Source organism: Apteryx mantelli, chromosome 9, assembly GCF_036417845.1.
Source record: "Apteryx mantelli isolate bAptMan1 chromosome 9, bAptMan1.hap1, whole genome shotgun sequence".
Taxonomy (NCBI): domain Eukaryota; kingdom Metazoa; phylum Chordata; class Aves; order Apterygiformes; family Apterygidae; genus Apteryx; species Apteryx mantelli.
The window spans coordinates 9,469,182-9,491,890 of NC_089986.1; the positions used below are offsets into that span (position 1 = coordinate 9,469,182).

At 38.0% G+C, this 22,709-nt stretch overlaps 1 protein-coding gene across 2 annotated transcripts in view; it reads left to right on the forward strand.

Moving 5' to 3' along the window:
• The window catches only part of MFN1 (mitofusin 1), a 28,037-nt gene that overhangs the window by 2,624 nt on the left and 2,704 nt on the right, over positions 1 to 22,709 (forward strand). For both annotated transcript variants that reach the window (XM_067301634.1, XM_067301635.1), the window contains exons 4-17: positions 2,353 to 2,515; positions 3,064 to 3,188; positions 4,875 to 4,983; positions 8,119 to 8,226; positions 9,024 to 9,177; positions 9,307 to 9,374; positions 14,065 to 14,186; positions 15,773 to 15,899; positions 17,198 to 17,302; positions 18,237 to 18,339; positions 19,782 to 20,011; positions 20,509 to 20,664; positions 21,187 to 21,383; positions 22,537 to 22,671. In XM_067301634.1, the coding sequence (XP_067157735.1) occupies positions 2,353 to 2,515; positions 3,064 to 3,188; positions 4,875 to 4,983; positions 8,119 to 8,226; positions 9,024 to 9,177; positions 9,307 to 9,374; positions 14,065 to 14,186; positions 15,773 to 15,899; positions 17,198 to 17,302; positions 18,237 to 18,339; positions 19,782 to 20,011; positions 20,509 to 20,664; positions 21,187 to 21,383; positions 22,537 to 22,671 (1,902 nt within the window). The remainder of the gene's footprint in view (positions 1 to 2,352; positions 2,516 to 3,063; positions 3,189 to 4,874; positions 4,984 to 8,118; positions 8,227 to 9,023; positions 9,178 to 9,306; positions 9,375 to 14,064; positions 14,187 to 15,772; positions 15,900 to 17,197; positions 17,303 to 18,236; positions 18,340 to 19,781; positions 20,012 to 20,508; positions 20,665 to 21,186; positions 21,384 to 22,536; positions 22,672 to 22,709) is intronic.

Here is a 22,709-nt window from a genome sequence, read left to right on the forward strand (position 1 = left end):
TTACCAAGCTACGAAGTTATGCTTTTCTGAATCACTGATTAGGAAAAGTTCTAGTTCAGTCCTTGGTGGTGTTACCACAGACTATTGTATCTTTTGTATATTTAAGTAATATTTCCAAAGTTCTGAGTGTTTTAAATTCTCTTCTGTTCCAAAAAAGATATTTTCAGAATTAGAAAATTTTTAACTGTGGTTAGCTTTGGGTCATCTAATCTCTCTCTATATGTATTTATTGTACGTGGCAGGAAAATGGTGTTGAAAAGTAAGGTATTTGTTGCACCCAAAAATATGCTACTACATAAAAAATTAAATATTTTAAAGAGGTGCTGTGCCTCTTTGGTTGTAGTTATATTGTCCTTTAGTTTTCAGTCTGATCTTGATGGAACAGTTTTAAGCTTTCAAAGAGACACATTAGTTGGGTTTTAACGTTTGCAATTAATGTCTGCAGTCCAAACATTGTGCTCTGATGTTCTTATAAAATTTGGAGGCTGTAGAAATAGACTGGAAATTCGGATTACTAAATGCAAAGTGAGATACCGAATTATTAAGTCCTTCCAAAAGACTAAGGTTCCAGTGTTTTCAGATGCTTATGTGCCTGGTTAGTCCAGTTTGCTCTGGGAAGATTTCTATGCCTTTTTTTTTTTTTTAAACATGTTTTTCTCCAATATGGATCTCCATGTTTTAATTTTAAAAATTCCTTAATAGTACTAAGGAAATGTGTACAACAATAATCTCATTACCTTCACTTTGCTAACGGTAGTTCAACTATTAAAAATATACAGTAAAAGGACCTGGGATAAAGGAAGGGATTATATCTGAGCCTTGACATTTCACGGAGTTGAAAGAAAAATGCATTTACACCTATGATTCCTAGTAAAAGTTGCTTTTGCAAAGGGCAGGGGTTCAGCACAGGGGAAAAAGAATTAATTAAACTTTAACTTGGAGATGTGTCCTCAGAACAATCCAGAGTTTTTGAGAGAGACATTTGGAATATGTCTGTAAACTGTTGTACAGTGAGCACTTAACTGTTCTTCCAGGAGAAGTAGCTCGAAAAAACAAATTACAGTCTATGTTCACTGCACCCTGTTGTGTTAAGCCGTGAATCTTTATGGGTGAGGGGTAAAAGGTTAGTGCAAAGTAGCATATTGCTGAGGATGAACTTCAAATTCTTGCAAAATTTTGAGTTGGAGAACAGTGCCATTTAATCAATGGGTTTTAGTTAATTTAGCTACCTTTTCCCTCTAAAATGAGGATAAGACTAAGTCTCCTGATTGAAGAGAGCATTTACATTATGAGGATTATGTACAAGAAATAAATTTGAATGTTTTTTGTACACTGTTTCACGTCTTACGGTGGAAATCTTCATTCAGTTGAGGATATTGTCCATTGACTTGGTCTGAGTTGTCATCGTTGGCAGTGATGAGAATTCCCAGACAGCAGTGCTTTGCGATGTAGCTGAAGGCATTACTAACCGTGCTCCTTTTGCACCACATCTAATGCCTGGAAGACTGAATCAGAAGTAGTGGTTCTTTTGTGGCTGGAAGAGATCAAACAATGTTTCTCTGAAAAGAGTGGGCTAAGTGACTTGAGGTGGTAGTTTCATGATCGCTTAAGCAGCCTAAGTATTGACTGCCACCCCAGAGGGTAGTCCTGCTCTGCCCCAGGCGTGCAGACTTCTCCTCACATCCTCTTCTGGCATCCCTAAATTTCCTTTAGCTTTGTCGTTGGCAGGAACGTGGAACTGTTACCTGATCAAAAACAATTCTGACCAAAATGTTATGTATGTTTTCAGTCAGCTCTTTTCAAGGGAACACTAGGGTTGGCACAAAGAAGAGGGCAGGCTGCCCCTTTATGCGGGACATTCTGCAGTTAAATTGCAGTTTAACCATTCCTTTAAGTTGATCTGAGGCATCATTTTACACTAGATGCTTTTTTCTGCTGTAGCAGCTTTTTTCTGCTGTAGTCTGTGTGAGATGCTTCCCATATTTACACGTTATGTAGATGTGTGATGCCAATTGAAATGTATCAGAAAACTTCAAATATACCAGATAAAAGCATTCTTGCCAATACAGGTTTTGCTCATTGAGCCAGTATGTGTTACACAGATGAAAATGGGCTTTCTTGGTTGGATAGCCTATGTTGGCATTAAGAAAGGTTTTTGGAATTGTTATTCAAATGAACTTTTCTTGCATTCCCTCTTATTTCTGGCAAGCTATAGCTTGAAGCTATACCACCCAAAACAACTTGTATGATGTGGGCCTGATGCAGTTAAATGGGGTGCATTCATTTTAAAATAAAGGTATATTTAATTTTGCTATGCTTTGCTTGAAGTGATTTTATTTTCTTTCCCTTTAGAACGAGCAGTGGAAAAAGTTCGGTCATTAATGCAATGCTATGGGATAAGGTACTTCCTAGTGGGATTGGCCATACGACTAACTGCTTTCTCAGCGTGGAAGGAACGGATGGAGATAAGGCTTATCTTATGACGGAAGGATCAGATGAAAAAAAGAGTGTCAAGGTATGGTTTCTAAATGATTAATGCTGCTTTTCACAACTTTTATTTTCCAGGTCTCAAAAGGTCTGTCTTTTAACAATGATTTCAAGTCTTACTAAAATATAAGAGTAACTCATTCTGCATGTTTATGCTGTTCTTGTTCAGGAATGAATAACTGAATAAACAGAAATAATCCACCTCAAAATTTTCCCTGGATATTTCAGGGAAACAACTGATGTGTGTCTCATTGTAGGATGGCATACATTAAGTGATTGAGTTTTATAGGACTGACAGTAAGTTCTGTTACTTGTTAAAGATTTGCAGTGTGCCTCTAGTTTGGCCCTACAAGGTTTAGTTTATTTAACTGCTCGTATTTACGTGTATAAATGCTGATGGATATAAGAGGCAAGAAAATGATTCACAAATATTCACCAGAAAGAAATATGAACTTTAGTATCCTATTTAAGAAATATAAATGGATTATTAAGTGATAGGTTTGCCTGAGAAACAAATTAGGCTGGTTTACAGGCTTGTTCATGGTGCATACGCATGTTTGTTTTCTCTCTCATTAGACTGTTAACCAGCTTGCCCATGCACTTCACATGGATAAAGATTTGAAAGCTGGCTGTCTTGTCCATGTCTTTTGGCCCAAGTCAAAGTGCGCCCTCCTGAGAGATGACTTGGTTTTAGTGGACAGGTATGCCTACTGTTTTATTAAATGTTTTCTCGAATAAATTAGCCATGATAATATTTAAATAAGATACCAGTTAACTAACTGTGTTTCTCTTTTGGTTATTAGGTTATGAAATTATTATGAGGTCTTTCTTTTTTTTGAGAGTGCAGAGTTTGTTCTTTTGTATATACTGCTGCCTGTCATCACTCAGCGGATTTTGGCCTCGTAACAGTTGGAACAAACAAGTGTCCTGTGACTGAGCTGAATAAGGGACTAGCTTTTGGCTGAGTTTTACTTCCTCCTTTAAAACAAAGAATATGGAAATGCTGATAGGGTTGTTGCAGCAACTGTAACCCTTTGGCCTGTCCCCTGTCCTTCAGACTCTTCAGACTGATCAGGTGAAGTGTAAGGAGTCTGGACTTCATATTTAAAAGCTTCTGATAAGAGTTTCTATGCCTAGATTCCAAAGTAATGGTTGCTTTTGAAACGTAATTGTCAGTATGTGGGTTATGTTTGCCTGTGTGTTGGAACGTTTTTCCATAGTTATGTATTTAAAGGATTCTGAAAGGTGTTGCCCTTGCCTAAGTCAAATGTCAGTGTTCATGGCCACTCTGATGTATAAACTAGTAATATTTTTTCAAACTCTTAAGTGATCTATGCCTAAGGTAGGAATCTAGTATAGATTCTATTCTTATGAGTGAATTTGTAAATACGGTTTCTTCATAGCCAGCAAAATAAGTTCCAGAATGTATTCTGATAAATAGTAGTGCTTTTTGTCATGTCTGTGATCTTGCACCTTTGAAATCAGTGGGAGCTTGTCATTATTTTCTTGGGTGCAAACTTAGGGCTCATATTAGTTTTAGTAACTGGAGGAAACCAGCCCAGTTGGCAAAAGAAGATAGTATGTTTGATGAACTTCAAAGCTTATGCAGTTGTGCTGTCTTCTCGGGGACATCTGCATAACACAAGCCTCCTGGAAGCCCAGAAGTGATCCTTGCATGGGTATAATATAAAGCATGATTTGATCTGCACGGTTTTGCTTGCTAAAGGTGAAATGTAAAGGGAAAAGAAAACAGCTTGGAATCTGAGAAAACTGTGAAGCTGGTACTTGTGAGGAGAAAACCATCTTTTTACTGTTAAATGGAACAAATCTGAACTGGAAATAATTGAGCTGTGGCAAGCATGAGACACAGTGCTCTTACTTCTAATTTGTGATTTCCTTATTCACTAATTTGTGAAAAACTGACAGAACACTACAGTCTTAAATTCATTTTGATTATGTTGTTATGTTATGCAAACTGTGCATAGACCTAAAACTTATAGATAGGTCCATTTAAAAAGAAAAGAGAAAATTTATTTTATGAAGAACTGGCCTTCTCATTTGAAATTTAAAACTTGGGAGATGGGGAGGAGGACCATTCTGTGAGACTGTCTGGATTATGTCACTTTTCATGACTATATCAATCCATATATTTATTTATTTGAAGCTGCATTTTGGAGAGAATAGATGGTCTAATGAATGAGCAATGTTGAATAGTGGTTGGTTTGTGTTATGCCTGCCTTAAACTTGAGGTGAACATCAGCTTCAAGTTATAAAGCTTCATATCTTATTACAGGACCCTTAGGAAATCCCCCTGTATTTTTATCAGTTTCTAAAACTTAAGTATTCCTTTGCTGGATAATACTTCTTTTTACTATTTTCTTCAACAGCCCTGGCACAGATGTCACCACAGAGTTAGACAGCTGGATTGACAAATTCTGCTTAGATGCTGATGTTTTTGTCTTGGTTGCCAATTCAGAATCAACCCTCATGAATACGGTATGATGTGCAATGATTTTTAAGTTAGATCTTCATTTAAATATTCAGTGTTCCTTAATTGCTTCCAGTAGTCCTTCAGCAAAGCTTCCTTGAATTGCTGCCTTTAGATCTTGTGAACAGAATTGGGGGGGGGGGGGGGGGGTGGTAATCCCTTGTTATGGAAATAAGAACCTAGTTTCTTACCAGTTTTGCTTGCTCGGACTTGAGCATAGACTTTATCTTTTCTGTCTTAGTTTCTCTTTTGAGAAACTGCGGAAATGCTTGTCTGGCTTTCCAGTTTATTCATATTTGTGTCCTGAGGACATATTTTTATCATCAAGAAAATAAACTGCGAAATACTTCATATCCGGAAGTTCAGTAAAATATGCAAAGTATGTGAAGAAAACTGAATTTCTGTCCTGTTCCTTGTGTGCTCTTGCCTCAGAAGAGCATGAATTTCCGTGCTGTGTCTTGTGTTGAGGACTAGTGCTACAATTTGCTATCGATGGTCTTTGTTTTTCTTCCTGTGAAGGTGCTAGCAATGAGCAGTCTTTTTGCGCAATTCTGTCCTGCTTGAATGTGGAGAACTGAAGATATTTTAACACCTTTATTTTATAAAGCCTAGTTTCAAGAGAGAGAAGACTTCTATATACCTTGCAGCCTGAAAATTGTATGATTCCTAGAAGGGGAACATGCAAGGTAGCCAAGGGAGCTGTTGTGATGCTCAAACGACACGACCAGAGATTCGCCTTAATATTGTAGTGATCCCAGGTTTTGACTGAACTAAATACTACGAATGCAGATAATGTCAACATAAAGTTTCTGTGCTGTTGGAAGTTTGACTGCCAGAATGTCATACAATGCTATTGGGAAATCCCTTGCAGATTTTTATTAAGTAAGCCTGCTGTGAACAAATAAAATGCTCATGATTGTTTTGAGCATAGTTCTAATGTGCAAAGTGATGTTTCTTGTTGAGGCAGTTGTTAATATGATAAAGATCTGAATGTAAGAAGCCAATATTTCCTTGCATTCCAGCCAATTAGAATGTTTGAGTAGAAATCTGAGAAGAAGAAAAAATGAGTTTAAAAACACTGCATTGTGTTTTCTGATCTGAATCCACAAAGACTCCAATACAAAAGGCATCTGATTTAAAAAAAAAAAAAAAAGACTGCATCCAAGTCAGAGAGGATTTGGCACAACTGTAGCTTATCTTCTCCATTATCTCACATGAAGGACACTTTGAATTTTAGCATGGAGGAAGTCTAGTAGTTTGCTGTAGTTTAAATAAATAATTAAAAAAAAAAAATTAGGTTTTAGTGAGCATTCCACTACTATGTAGAAACATGGAAACAATAGGGACCTGCATGCCAGATAAAATTCAGTTTGGTGTAGTAAAGGAACAGAGATAAAGCCAAAGTCGATTTGGTTCTCCCATTTGCTCATGAAAATGGACCATTAAAAATAATCTGACTGAGATGATAAATATGCAGGAAATGTATGGATTGTAGGTCTGCTGGAAAATTCTGTTAATTTTATACTTGTCTGATCCTTAACATCCAGTCACATAAGTGGTTTTGCGCCTTTTTTTATTGTGACTTTGGCCAATTTTTTCTTTCCTTGCCAGACACAACTGAAAATTACAAAAGATAAAAATAGGTTAGTCTTGCAATTTGTCTGAAGTATAAAACTGCTGAGTTTTTTGGATTGCCATACCTATAAATCCTTACTTAATACTGAGCACCTTGTATTCAGTAGAATCCAGAGATAACCAGCGTTCAGGGTATATATTGGAGGGGAAGGAAGGAAGATCTTAGTTGTGATTGAGGCTTTGTCTTGGTAAACAGCTGTTTTAATGTTTCTCCCTTATTTAAAAAGAAAAAAATTCTTCAGCTTGGTAGACATAATTGAAGTTGCCTTTAACAATTGCGTAACTGCTCTAAAGCATTTGCAATTTGCTTTGCATTGTGGCAAACGCTAATTTTTTTTCTACATCTGCACAGGTTTTTCCTTCAGGTGAAGCACAAAGTAACTGTATTCTTGTCCTGCTTGGACATTAGCTTTACTTCTTACTATAACGTGTTTGAGAATATTTGGCAGCTGCTACAAAACCATAGACTTTAGCATAAACATGATTTTTCCAATAATCCCTCATAAATTTTCTTTAGACATGATTCTTATTTCTGCAGTGGTAAGCTTGTTTACGCCTACTTACTCCCTGAACGGTGGAGACTAACATGTTTCCAACGTTGTGTCCGGAATGTATGTTGGTGTCCTGCTGTAGATTCAAGAACCATATGGCAGCAAAGAGAGATTTTGTGTTTGAGCTGTGTTGAACAGGGGTTCACTCCATCGTGGTTCATCCATTATGACTGCGCTGATGGATGGGAGGTACAGGAAAGGGGCCTAAATATGTTTTCAGGAACATACATGTCTTATTTTTAATGTTAAAACATTCAGCAATTGTTTGGGGTGGTGTTATTTTCCTTTGGCTCAAGCCATATGTGCTCAGACAGCAAATATAACTTATTTGTAGTTCAAGCTAACATTATCCAGTTGAAGAATATAGTTGGATGGGAGTTTTTCTAGATATTAAACCAAATTTGGCAGGATGGACAAGAGTATCATTCAAATAAGGAAGACTTCACAGTTTTAGCCAGACATCTTTTTTAAAAAACAAAATGAGCAGATACAGTCATAATTTGTTATGTTGTCTTTTTCTGTTCCTCTCTTCCCCAACAGTATTTTGGATGTCACACAACTGCAAACAAATTTAATGGAGGGCTAGAACTATCAAAGAAGAGTAATTTTTGTGATAAGAAGTGTGTAAGCGCAAAAAAAGAGATTTATAGAAAAAACAAATTTTCTGTTTCAGTGTTTTCTAAACTATTTGTTTTGAAAGTGTTATTACTTTGTATCTATTTTAGAGAAGTTTGCAGCATCTTTGATTTTTAGTATTGGCATCAATTTTAAGACATTTGATCACTTTTGAACTATCATAAGCTGTTTTTGTGTTGGATATTTGTGGTTTTTAATACTAATGAATTATTTTTAATACAAAACTTTAACAAAGGTTGTTCAGCTTTAGAATCTATTACAGAAGAATATTTGACTGGTTTGGATGTCTGAGGAGTGTTCTGTTTGTGTTTTAATTCTTAGGAGAAGCATTTTTTCCATAAAGTGAACGAACGACTTTCCAAGCCAAACATCTTCATCTTGAATAATAGATGGGATGCTTCTGCATCGGAACCAGAATATATGGAGGATGTGAGTGACTTGATGGCGCTTGTTGTTTTCAGTCAGATTTCTGTAACTGAGAACATTGCTTTTTTTGTGTGTACATGTGTGTGTATATGTGTGTGTATGTACATATATGTACACGTATATATGTGTGTGTATATATACACGTGTCTGTATGTGTATATATGTGTATGTATACACACACACACACACAAACTTCCAGATGCATGTGAGCATGCTAATTTGCCTAGATAATACAGAGAACGCCAGGTTTGTCCTATTAATAAATGGTAAGGTACTTGATCAGAATATGGAAATAACTGTTATTGCTTGTTAGAAGCAAAAAGCAACCTGCAAATGAAATTAGGATATATGCAGTCACATAATACAATGCAAAGCTTGTTTAGAACCTTTTTCTTCCCCAGTAGGCTCATTTTAAATCCTCTTTGTATTACCTTTTAGTTCTGTAATGCCATCTGAGGATACAGATTATGCATGTTAAAGCACAGAGTAACTGTCAAACAGATCTTTCCAACTGCAACTTGCCTGCAATAATACCCAGTAGCCTGTGTATAGGGAATGAAGTGGTTACCTCAGTAACTGAGATATCTGACTGGTGTAAATAAAGGCAATTGTAGAAGAAAATATTTTTGCTTCCAGAGCAGTTTAAATGGTTATGGACAGCTGCTGCATCAGTAGGATTAGACGGCATCTGCTGTCTAAGGGTTCGTCGGCATCTGCTGCACTCTGTTTCTTACTCTGTTCTGATTTGATGGTGGCTCAATTTGTGACTTTTTCTCATGAGCTTTTTCCTTTTTCCTCAGGTGCGTAGGCAGCACATGGAGCGCTGCCTCACTTTTCTAGTTGATGAGCTCAAAGTTATTGATCCTATAGAAGCGAGGAATCGCATCTTTTTTGTCTCAGCAAAAGAAGTTCTGAGTGCCCGGAGACAGAAGGCCCAAGGAATGCCAGCGGGTGGTATGCAGGGATTCTTGCTTTTCCTCAAACATGGAAAAATATCGTAAAGCCTGATAAAGAGAAATGTTTAAGATACAATTACTGCTGTGAGGTGGTGTTCTCTCTCTTAAGTTCTCTTATGTTTTGCAGGAGAAGCACTTGCTGAAGGATTTCAAACGAGATTCCAGGAATTTCAAAATTTTGAACAGATATTTGAGGTATTTATGACGGACTTTTTAGAGTGTCTCTTTTCTTGGTGCGAAGGTAACTTTTGTTCATGCTTAGTTTCATTTTACTGAACATTACCTGTGTCAAGAAGTGGAGGAGTGTAAGGTATTCAAACCGTGTGACAATTTTGCCTTATCTTTGGTCTCTGTTCATCTGTTCTCACCTTGACTAGCATGTGGTTGTTAGAAGGAAGCGTTGTCCTGTGAGGGAAGGAATCAAAACTGGAATTTTAGCTTGTGTTTTAAGATCTTAACACCAATATAGTCAAAAAAATACAAAAAGAGATGATACTCCTAGAAATTAGTGTATTAGTATTATAACCATGAGCTGGTGAAATGTTTGCAGCTTGGTCAGCCTTATTTTGTTCTGAAGCTGTAGCTTTGTAATTAATAACTGTAATTCAGGATACAAACAGTAAGAAATTCTGTTTCACCAATACAAAATTGAATATTTACTTACATCTTTAAAGTCAGAGTTTTGAAATTATCTCCTTTATCTACCTCACAGTTCTGACACTCTGAACGCTAACACTATTTTTGCGTTCTTGCTGCTGTACGGAATCCGTTCTTCACCCCCAGTCCAGCTATATTCATAGCTGGAGTTTACACTTTCTTCAGAAGTAGGATTGTCTAGGCAATTGATTTTCTTTTGGCAGAATCTATTTATCTTGCTGAATTTGATAACTCTAATATTAAAGCCATTCCTGTGTATCTTAAGGAGACATCTTGGATATGCCTTTACTTTTTGGTGTGATATATATTAGCCTATTTCATGTAACATGAGTCTGAACAATGTGGATGACAGCAAATGCTCAAGGCTGCTTTTACATGCCTCAACTAGCAATTCTTTGTTCCATATATTTAAAAAGATCAAACTGCCTCTGAAAAATATTTTTCTCATGTTACAAATAAGCCTGTTTGACCTAAGGAGAACCGTATTATGTAATGATGCATATATATCAAAACTGTGTGAAAATAATAGCTTAATTCAGTCCTGCAAAAGCAAAAGCAAGAAGGTCTACAGTTTGAATTTAATCCTTAACTGCACTCTTGTGATAGATGACTGAGTTGTTGAAATGACTGGTTCAGACACCTGCAGGGCTTAAGTTCATGGGGCGTGACATTTCTTGCTCATGTTCCTAGCCATAGTCAAACATGCATTTTGTTTGTAATTTTTTGTCCTTAGCTTTATAATAGGAAGCTCTCAACCAGCAGGAAAAAAGTGGTAACTAAGCTTCTAAATTAATCATTATTCTTTAACATATTTTCCCATGTGCTGTACCTAAAGTTTGTTTTACAAAAACTCTTAAAATTACAATTAAGCACTCAACAGGATATTCCAAAAATTACAATGGCCTTACGATTTATTAAATTATTTGATACTATCAGCAGTCAGCACGTCTACAAATCAGATTCCACAGTCTCATGCCAGCCACCAAGATGAGAAGTGTCCCTGACAGGGTTACAACCATGAAAAATGTCTTTGGCAGAGGCAGGGACAGAGAACAATTCTGTGACAATGCTCAGTGGCCTAAAACATCATCTTTTCTTCGTTCAAGTTATCTATTTCATTTGCCGCACCCCTCCTGACTCTGACAGCGAGGGGAGGATTCTGTCATGTTTTTCCCTGTGCAGTCCTGTTTCTTCCACGGCCATTCACACTGATGACAGGATAACTGTGTGATCACATCACTTGATTTAGCACATGTTGTCACATTCTAAGGTTGCCCAAGCAATTTAAATTTTGAGTATTCGGTGTTGCGGCTAATGTCACAGCCTTGAATTCAGGTTTTGTGGGCAATTTCCTAAGTTCTAATAGCGTTTTATTTGCTTGTTAAAGCCAGGCTGATACTTACGGTTCACTGGGTCTGAAGTCTTCAGACCTAAAATTCAAATTACTGTCACTTGAGCTAATACAGTGACTGATAGCAGTAGTATGCCAACATAAGCTATGTTGGCTACTATTAGGGACACCTTTTAGCAGAGTATATTAACGAGGAATAGTGTATGTGAAGTAGAATTTTGTGTGATCGGTCTGGGAATAAAATCCTAATTGATACCATGCTTTATGCACTGGTAGACCAAATTTGGGTGTTATATGGCTGTTAGTAGCGTCTAAGCACTTCTGGGGGATGGGCTAAGGCACTTTGGATTTGTGTGACTCTGGATTGTACTTCAGTCTGTGAAAGGGGATGTACAGAGCACGGACGCTTCCGCCTGTTCAGGCACCCCGCTCGGTCTTTCCAAGTGTCGTGTGCATTATTTCATCTGGTTCCCATCTCCAGACTGTCTCCTCACCTCATCTATATAAGTGTCCGTGACTTCCATGTTCCCACTGGCTGCGTCTGCTGGTTTTGTTGCTTCTGTCACCTCGCTTTGGTCTCCACTGCATTAAAATTGGGCAGCTTCCTCCTCTTTACTTCCTGGCCTGAGAGGAGGAACTGTTACCTCTCCAATGCTTTCGCATTCCCGACTTTAGTATCAGTACCCTGTGGCTAAGGGCCCCAGTTTTGGGGGAAAGCCTGTTCATCCCAGGTCTGGTATGAGCTCAGTTCAGCTGGAATCTTTAGCGAATCTAGAAACAACCCTTCAGTGCTAATCTGTTGTGGTATGTGAAAAACTTGTAGCATTTTTGAAAGGCTTGTAACTCTGCATTTATGTGGAGTTTTGTTTCAGCGCAAAAGACGTTCCAAATATAGCTATAACATGTTCTTCTCCAAAGCACAGTGTTGTTAAAGTTACTGGCCAGACTTTAATATGTCTGGAAACACTGGAACCACTTGTTGTAAGCAGTGGTGAAATTAAGGTTTTAGAGGTGCATTTAGCAGCTTTAACAAGTGATGTTACTATATAGGTCAGCTGTATAACAGCAGGGAAAAAGGTATGCAGTCTATAGGACCCTTGGGTCAGGTTAGTGGATTGTGAATTTTTATCTTACGGAATAATGACAAATAATGTGTGTGTGTTTTCTGAAATTTTAGAATGAGATACACAGAAATACCTTATCAGAATGACGAAGAAGTGCGTGCGTAGCGAGCTGTGTGCAGTAGTTCTCGGTGGATATTCTATATAGAAACAAAAGCCATCCTGCCTCAGGTCACGGTGTTTGCCAAGTCACTTCATAAAGCTGGGAACGGAAGTGGGGTGGGGGGAGTGGAAGAGGGAGGCAGAGCAGAAGAGGAATTCTGGCTACCAGTTGAAACAAATAACACAGCCCGAATTAGTACACTATTGCGGAGTCTTCTGACAGTACTTGGGAATGTAATAAGCTGTGCTCTTACAGATTATCTTGCGGTACTGAGCGTGGGCTGCAAGGTAACTGATTTTGGTTAGGCCGTTGAAGCATAGCTTTTATCTTTGTTTTGATAAATGTTTATTTATAAACTAATAGCAAATGTGCAGCTGTCCTCCTCTTACCTTTTCCAGTCATATAACTAACCTTTGTGTTTTTCCTAGTGCTCTAACTTGGATTTTCTGATTGTGTTGTGAGTGACTGTCATCCTTTTATCTACTGCATACTAATGTTTGCGAAGACTCTCTCCTCTGTGTCCAGTCTAGCTCTAACAATGTGCTGACATTTATGAAGCTCTGGCCTTTCATTGCTGATTTCTAGATCTGCTTCATCGAGGAACAGGGGATATAGTTAACCCATCTTGTTTATTTTGTTTTGATCTATCATTTATAGATGGTTAAAATTTGTTATTACAAAGCATATTAAGGTGATAGGCAAGTCTTTTGAAAGCCACCTAAATGCTGTTTGTGCTATGAAAGGTGCCCCCACAGCCTAAAAACAAATAAAAACCTCCAGCTCTAGTATAAGGAAACTAGATGCTTACTTTCTTTCCCTTGAACACACCCACACACAAGCTATTGCTAGTATGTGGTGACTTAGTGCAGTGTGAACACCTGCACTGTTTAACTGGCAACATAACTCATTGTGGGCAGTTGCTTAAAAAAACCTTAAGTCTTAATTTATGGTTTATCACAATCAATTTGCTTTTGCCCAAACTGAACAGTTAGATATCTTTTCAGTGTCCTGTAACTTCTGAACCACTGTCCAATACTTAAGATTGCAGATTGATTAGAAATGATATCTTTAAAGTATTCTCTGCTAGTACATTTAACACTTCAATAATCTACGAATGAGTTAATATTTTAAGAACTACTTAGCAACTGTTATATCCTGTGAGATGATCCTTGTTTCTTATTCCTAATTGTATATTTTTTTCCTGGATGGTCAATATTGACTTGAGCATATCAAATTGTATTGATAAACTACTTCTTGAAACTAAGAATATATATTGCAACAAAGCAAGCTGAAGTTAAGCAATCCTGCCAGCATTAATATTAGATAGTCTGTAATTCCAAAGAGATCATTTGGAAATTTTTCTGAAGAGCTAGACTTATCTTAGGCATCTGAGTTTGTTTTTTTCTTTACACTATTAATTTATTTTAAAAACCTATGCACATTACTGTGAATGAACATGAAGGTACAGTTTTGCTGCTATGGATCCATTTGAAATTTCAGTTCTGTTGCCTTTTGATTTTGTGTTCTTTCTCCCTTTTTATTTCCTGTTGGTTTAAGTTAATGATAATAGCAGCAAGTGCTTTCTGGCAGTGAAATTCCTGAAAGTGTTGATATGGAATTGCAGTAATGTGTTGTGGCTTGGGCCCCTCGCAGGAGTGTATCTCGCAGTCAGCCGTGAAAACCAAGTTTGAACAGCACACTATCAGAGCTAAACAGATAATAGATACTGTGAAAAACATTATGGACGCCATAAACGTAGCAGCAGCAGAGAAAAGGTAGGTTGGCTGGAGGGCTGCTTGGTTTTGGTTTATCCAGATCCTCCAAAGAGCCATTTCTGTGGTGGTGACTTTCTTGGGCTATTATGGACTGTAAAATTCACTCTTCTCAACTGGTAAGAAATAAAGAATTTCCATGGTTTGTCAGTCTTACTACTATTCACTTGCACCACTCAGTCTTGTCCTTGGTCTGTGATTTTTTTATTATTATTATTTTTTAATGGGGATCTTAGTTTATTTTTATTTTTCATTATTGACTTACAGTTACAAAGGCAGTCTGAGGGTTTTAAAATTAGGGTTTTTTTCGAAACTGTTCCAAATTGTAAGTTTTTCTAGCCATAGCCAAGACTTTAGAAATGATGTTTGGGCCTGCTTTACCTATAGTTTTTTGTTAACAGTAATGCTGAGAAACTACATGGGAGGATGTAGACACTTTAATTTGCAAATGATTAGAATACCCAAAGGGATGAGAAGAGCTCATGTCAAGTTTGGCTTGGCCTGTGGTCCGTTTCAGATTGTATCCTTACGTATTTTTCTTCTCTCTTTGCTCACATAATCCTTTTATGACTAATAATAGTAGCTCATTTTGTCTCTCTGATAGTTTCATATGTGCTTCGAGATTTGTTTATGGATGTTTTTCCTCGCTTTTGTTGCTACCTTTGTCTCTCTTGTACCCAAGTATCTTGCTGTTGTCTTTAATCCTTTCCATCCACCTTCTTTTTGCCTCTGATAATCTTATGTATCTTTATGTTCTGACAGACTCCACTGTACTTGTCAAACATATTCACCTTCCTGAATATATGAGCTTTTACCAACTCTGTATTTACGTACTAACTTGTCTCACTTTGTCAGATCCTGTGAAAACATGCTGTGAAATCTGTTTGAGGTTATTCTGATACCTACTTCTTTCTGTCAGTTGACCTGTCAAAATCTGTCCTGTGACCCCTGTTAATCTGAATTGCCATTTTGATGTTTCCGCTGGCCCTTCAAGATCTAACAGCTTCAGGTTTTAAACAGTTTTTACTTAAATGATAGGTCCAGGACTTCTGAAGAGTTGTCTCTGACAAGGTTAGTTTCCACAGCCCCCCCCCTTACTTTGCGGGGTCATCGGACTGTCACTGTTAAGGAGTAGTTGAGTGGTGCTGGTGAGCAGCAGTAGGACAGTTTGATCTGTTTGTTCTCCCTCCCTTCCTCCCTCTTTTTTTTTTTTTTTTTAAATCAGGATAAGTTATACGTTGAGTATTAAAGGTCATAAGGTTCCCTCCCCCTGTTCTTTAGTGGTAACTAAAGTACATGTTACAACGGTAACAATTCCAATTCCAAATGCTCCTTTTGTAAATGTATTAAAACCCAGTAGTGTGAGCTGTATTTGATCAATGAAACCTTTAAATGCACCTGTAAATTTAATATCAATATCGCACTCATTCTGAAGGAGTGCTTCTGCTTTGTTCAGCCAGTGTCACGTTGGGTTCTTTTTGGCTGCTCAGTAAACCATAAGTGAGATGGGTCATGCTGGATTATACTTGGTTGTTTCACTGTTGAGAGAATACCTGCTGGTGACGGTGGTTTCCTTTCTGCTATTTTAGAGTCCATTCAATGGAAGAGCGAGAAGATCAGAAGGATAGGCTGGACTTTGTTCGAAATCAGTTAAACATTTTGACAGAAGATACTAAGGAAAAAATCAAACGTGTCACTGAGGAGGTAGAAAATAAAGTAAGTAACACAAAGAGGGTAGTTTTTTAGTAAAACAAGAAAGAGGTTATTTTCCCATCTTTAAATTCAGATTTAACTGGTAACAGGTTGGCAGGGCAGATGCTTTCCAGAAGAGGAGTGAATTATATACCAGGTCTTCTATTAATGCTAATCAAATTTGTATACTTGAAATCACAGACTGGGTGATTCTGGTCTTAACTCTTTCTTTCAAAGTTTCCAAGCATTCTTGTCTTCCAGGTACAAGAGTGCTAGGCAAGTTGGCAAATAAATTGGTGAGTCTGTCAGCAATTAAATGTTGAGCTACCAATTACTTTTTTTAAAAATTACTGTAAACGTTAGCAAAATGGCTAGCCACAGACAGTCTGAGCTTCAGGAAAGTTTGATCTGAAATTCCTTACTGTCTATAAAGAGATATGAAGCAAAAGTTCAGTTTGAAGAGTATGAAATGATTTGAGTAGGCCCATTTCAAGTGATAGGTAGCATATTTTGGGGGCCTGTTTCTTTCCTGAATTTGGGGATAAAATACACATACAGGGAGGTGCTTTGTGGAAGTGTGCAAGTGAATGTAGACTGCTCTGTCGGATTATTGTCAGTCTAGGCAGCTTTACTGGATTAAATACCAGAGTATTTGATAAATAAGACATTGTTTTAATTCAGACTAACGGTACTATTTTATATGCCCCTGCAAGAGATTGCTCGCCTATTATCTACTTTTTGTGCATGTATTCTGAGCATACGAGAGAGAAACCCTTTGCATTCCCAGTGTGTGCTGGGGCGTATCTGTGCTACCCGTGGCCTCCAGCATCCTGTGGCAGCTGCTGTACTGTTCTTTTGAACTGTCTGCAATTGTATGGGAAACCCTACAGGTTTTCTCTCTGGGCGTTGAGTTTTTTTGTTGTTCTTTAATAAGTTGATGGAAATTTTCTGGTTGGCTGGTATATGTAGTTTTACTCCTAAATTTGTTCCCGCAAAAACGAAGCGGGAAGAGTTTATTGAGACCTGGAAATGCCCTGACACTAACAGGATGTGGCAGGGTGAAAATCTCCCAGATTCAAGTGTTTCCGCTTCTGTAAAGCAATTTCTTCTGGTGACAGATGCATTTATGTGCCCCCCTGTGTTCATGAAGAACATGTTTGAAATGTCTAGAATGTTCATTTTCCAGAGAAGACTCAAATGACAGTCCTACCTGAATGCCATGTAATTGGATAATTTATTATAGCAGTTAGTGGAGTAGCCTGTCTTCGCTCTGGCTGGGAAAGGTAGGAAAAACTTTTTATGCATTTATCGAATTCTTCCAGGTCTCCTCTGCCATGACTGATGAGATTTGTCGGCTTTCGGTTTTGGTTGATGAATTTTATTCAGATTTTCACCCTTCTCCGCAAGTGTTGAAGCTCTACAAGACAGTAAGTTTTTGTGCATGGTTTCATACCAGGATCTGTCTTTTCTTTAATTTCAACTTCTAGGTTTTCATAATTTGTGTACCTGTTCTTGCAACATTTCACTTAAACTTTACAGGATTTTTCTTTCTGATATATGCATATCTCTTTATCGAAAAACTAGAAATGGTTGTAAATACACTTAGTGTTTGCAAAGAGATGAGTTTAATTGTTCCAACCCATCTATTTAACAGACTGGTTACTGAAACTTTGTCACTCAAATCAGATTTGTAGTCTTTTGTTTGTAGTAAATAAAGATCTTACGTAAACAGTTTTGACTACTCCTAAAATAAGATAGATCCAAAAATAAAGTGAGCCTGCAAACACCCAGAGCTTTGAAGTAGGTTGTTTTTTCAAAATAACTTTTTTTTTTAAGTCAATTTTTATTAAATCTCTACAAATTACACCTCAAAGTTATTATATTTTAAAAAAAGCATACACCTATAAGTTTCATCTTTTACCTCTTATGTTCAGGCTTTGTTGTTAATGAATGTCCGTCAAAACTCCCACCTGTTTCAGTCTTGTTGTTCAGATGAGAACACTGTGCTTTCAGGACAGTCTGCTCTACTCTGGCTCTGCAAATGTCTGTAGCAGACCTACATGGGAGTTGATGAGTTTAGTTTATCTTTGTGCAGACCAGTGAAGTTGGCTCCTGTCAAATGATAATAGTATTAAGTGTTTGCAGGGCAGTATGGTAGCATTCTGCTCTCGGTGTCACAGTTGTATTGAAAACACAGACTTTTTTGTATGTTTTTAATGATTACAGTCCTGGAGAAATCCTCTTGTGTCATTTTAATTAGGTAAACAATAATGCATTGCATTTAACATATCTCAGAACTGTATAATCTAACTGATTAGCTAACCAGGAATTTATGAGTGTGTTTTCTTTATGAAACTTCAGGAACTCAACAAACATATAGAAGATGGTTTGGGAAAAAACTTGGCTGATCGTTGCTCCAGTGAAGTCAATCAGTCAATGCATCAGTCGCAGCAGGAGATAATTGGTAATATGAAAAAGGAAAAACGTTAAGATTTGGGGGCTTTTTGTCTCCACTCCTAGCGGTCAGAACAAGGTGCATTGTAGTGCAGCAGTACACCGTTAAAGTGTGTGTTCTGCCCAAGACAGTGTTAATCCAGGTGTTGCCCTCACAACTGCTCCCAGGATGCCAGGCCTATCTGTGACTGGGCTGTAATGGGCCATAATGACAGCTCTCATCTAAGGAAATCTGCGTTTACAACCTCCTAAGTGTTCTGATATGCTCAGAAGAATTTTTAGTAGTCAGTTACCTTGGGAAGTAGGTAGAAATAATGATCATTCTCATCTGAAGAAAGCAGAGAGGGTGAATGACTTAGCTGGCATCACACACTGAGTCCATGGAACTGAAATTAAACTCAAGATTTCCCAGCTCATTCTAGAGTTGCTGCCTGTTTCCTTATCTTCTGTAAAAGCTTGCATATGGCTGGCTTAGAGGAGGACAAATTTAAAAAATTGCTTTTAAAAGAATTTTCTTTCTGATCATGATTTAACATTAACTGTACAAAGTGGTAAAGGAAAAGCCATCCTAGATCAAGAGTGAGCATCTGTCTAGCTCAAATAGCCTGTCTCTGATAGTAACCAGTAATAGATGCTTGGGGAAAAGAAAAATGAGCCAGGGTAGATATACTGATCCATCCCCAGCTTCCAGAAATTAGCATTTTAGGGACTTCTGAGACAAGATACTGCATCTGGATTAATGGTTTAAACATGTAATAAAGGACCTGTCCTCTGGGAGCTTGTCTAATCCTTTTATAAACCCATTTATACTTCTGGCTTCCACAACAGGTGTATGAAATATGCTGATTGTCAGATAATGTTTCTGCAGCATAATCTTCTCCCCAGGCCCTTTGAGATTATGAGTTCAAAACAGGATAGTGTCACAAGGCTTCTGTGGCAGGGTCCTGCTTTAGCACTCCCTAATTTTTTATGGTTATTTCATTGCATATTCACCTGTCTCCCCTGCTCTGTTCTGATTCTGGTAATAAAATATTCAGAGCAAAATCGTGGAATTACTTGAAGCCTTTTGTGATTTTCTTCAGTAATGTAGCCTTTTTTGTTTGGTGCCACAGAACTGCTGGAAACACGAACTTGTTCTTAGTCCATCCTGATCTTAGGACCGTTGTTAGAGGTCTTTCAGTTAGGTTGACCGTTTTTCCAGTGGTGCCTTCTCTACAACTTGATTTTGTTTGCCTGTTTTCTTTTGTCAGAGCAAGGAATTGTCTGTTCTGTTAGGATCAATGCTGCTGAAATGCCTACTGATTTAAAAAATAATAAAACCAAAACTGATCTGCCGGTCAATTTAGATGCGGGTAGTCCACAAAGCTGGACAACAGTGCAAGGGTGCCTGCCACATGTGAATATGCTGTAAAGGTTCTAATACCTCATCTTTACTATTCTATTTATTTCTAGAAAATCTGAAACCATTGTTGCCTTCTGGTGCTCAGAATCAGCTCCACTTGCTAATTCCATGCAGGAAGTTTGACCTTAGCTATGATCTAAATTGTCATAGTTTGTGTGCGGATTTTCAAGAGGATATCATGTTCCACTTTTCCTTGGGATGGACTTCGCTTGTAAACCGTTTCTTGGGTCCTAAGCATGCTCAGAGAGTACTGTTAGGACTAGCAGATCCAAACTTACAAGTGAGTGCTTCAGAGATCAGGCTGATATTGTATTAAGTACACTGTTCTGCCTTGGTGAGAACGCAGTGATTTACTGCAGTTGTTCCTACTGCTCACCTGCTTGCTGCTGCTTTCCCCTAGTCCCTTTGTACAAGAACATGTTTTGGTGAGGATTGTTTTTATTGAATTATATTCAGGGCTACTGGTTCTATCCGGGTTAAAATGAAACCAAAAAAAACTTTTCTTAAACTTTCTGTAGCTATTTTCTGCGTTTTGTTTTCCTTTGAATTGAACCTTTTGGTAACCTTTTCATGTGGATCCTCACAGCAGAGTAGAATTACTCATTCTGATTTAGTAGAAAAGAACCTCCACTGCTTATTGCGAGCCTTGTTCCGACTTCGGTGCTGCAGCTGCTTTTGAATAAAACCCTGAATATATGAAAATAAAATAGATAAAACTGGTCTGCGATATAGTTCCATGATGCTTTTTACTCAGGCTGCCATATTCCACTCTTCTAGATCCCTCGTCCTTTACCTACAACCCCGTCTGCTGCCAGCCTTCCTGCCATAACTCCAGAGAACGTATCAGATGATGAATTTATGGTTTCTTTGATAACGAGTTTAGCTTCACTCACATCACGGACCTCTATGAGCATCATCATTGTTGGCGGAGTGGCAAGTAGCGTTAGCAACATTCACTGCGCTAGAAGTGATGGCAAAGATTAAGCCAATCTTCCCTGTTCGGTATTCCATATCGCGTAGCATGAAGCGCATTTACTAACCCTGGGCCAGATGAGCATGCATAGTAAACTAGATAGGAGCGGTCAGTTTGTAGTTAAAACATTACTGCGAGTGTAGCTGACATATTCTCTATTCCATATATGTGTGTTCAGTTTCTGAATTAAAGGGTGATTTCATGTTACCTTGTTCAGTTTGAAGTTGGTGGGAAATTTGTTTTGTTCTTCCTCCCTTGTTAAAAGCGGTGAGGGTTCTGTAGCCTCCTGCGTATTCTGCCTGCCACCTGGGGTACCAGCTCATTTTGATATAGCTGTATTTTCTTTAACCAGATTGGTTTAAGGGCCATGAGGATGACAAAAAAAAAAAAATGCGTGGAATTGCATTTCTTTATACGCTTAATTCTGACTGCATTCCATATGGCAGCTCTTACTTAAGCTAATGAAGAATCCTCTTTTTCAGATTTGGAGAACAGTAGGCTGGAAACTCATCTCTCTGTCCTTAAGTATGTATGGGTTATTATATCTGTATGAGAGACTAACTTGGACCACTAAAGCGAAAGAGCGAGCCTTTAAAGAGCAGTTCGTAAACTATGCTACTGAAAAGCTGCAGATGATCGTCAGCTTTACAAGTGCAAATTGTAGCCATCAGGTGCAACAGTAAGTATTACACCGGCACTTATAGTCACTGAGACAGGAAATCCATTCCAGTACATAATCATGTATGTGGTTTTTTACTATTTGGTATTGAGAGGAGTTATAAAATAGTAGTAATACGTGAAGACTTAAGGTTCTTAGCCTCCTTTAAGTCTAGTCAGTTTGAAGAAGAGAACAAAAAACAGACCTGAAATGGAGAAATAATCCATTTTACCCTTTTGTGGAGCTTGTCCTGTTTGTAGTGTAAAAACTTGAACGTGTAGGATCTGTGTTGTACCGGGAGTGGGGACTGACTGTACGTGAAATGGGAAGACAGTAGCCTGTTCCTGCAGTCGTCGTGTCCCTTGGCATTTATTGTATAATATTGTATAATAATTAGAGGAGGAAGGAGAAGGAAACAGCTAAGAGAAGCTTGCTGGTAGTTCATTCTTCATGTTTGTTTTTAGTCAGGGACTAGTTTTGCATAAAACGGGAGAACTCTGGTCTTTGGCGCTGTAGTTCTGCTACTGATAGGGGCAGTTGTTGGAGAAATGAAGGCTCAAGCTTGACCTGACCATGAATTGCTGCTGTTTAAGAAGCGGTTACCACAGTGCTTTCTCAGTATCTAAGCTCTTCAGTTATATAATTTTCATTACTGCTTCAAGGTAAAGAATACTCGGAGCCTTTATGAAGAGATGAAAATAAGGCTCTTTCTCTTCCTGTCATCCTGAGGCATTTTGACCTGCTGCTGAAATGCTGCTTAAATGAGTTGTAGTCAGGGATGTTGAGAAACAGATTTGAACTGTAATAGTTAAAGCTTTATGTTTCACGCTTAAGATTCCACTTTGGACAGTCTGCTCCCCACTGAATAAATGAGGGAGTTTAAAAAAGCATGAAATTTGTACCTAAAAAGGTTATTCCGTACACCTCAGTGCATATGCATTTGAGAATAGGTCTTAAGCTGTAGCGTCTTTGTCCAAAACCTTCCTATGAAAACATGGAAGTTAGTGCAGCTCCTAGTGGAGGCTGAGTGTGTCTGTGTTTAGAGTAACATTTGTTCACTTCAGACCTTGAGCCCCAAGTCAGTTTAACTGTGAGCATTTGCTCTGTTTTCTGCCTTAAGAGTTGGTATGGTCAGACTTTTGTAAACCATGATTACAAACCTGTTTTCCTTTAGGGAAATGGCCACTACCTTTGCTCGGCTCTGCCAGCAGGTGGATATTACCCAGAAAAACCTGGAAGAAGAAATTGCTAGGCTTTCCAAAGAAATAGATCAGTTGGAGAACATACAGAGCAACTCCAAGCAACTACGGTAAGTCTGGGTGTGACTGGCTGAGAGCAAATTCCCAG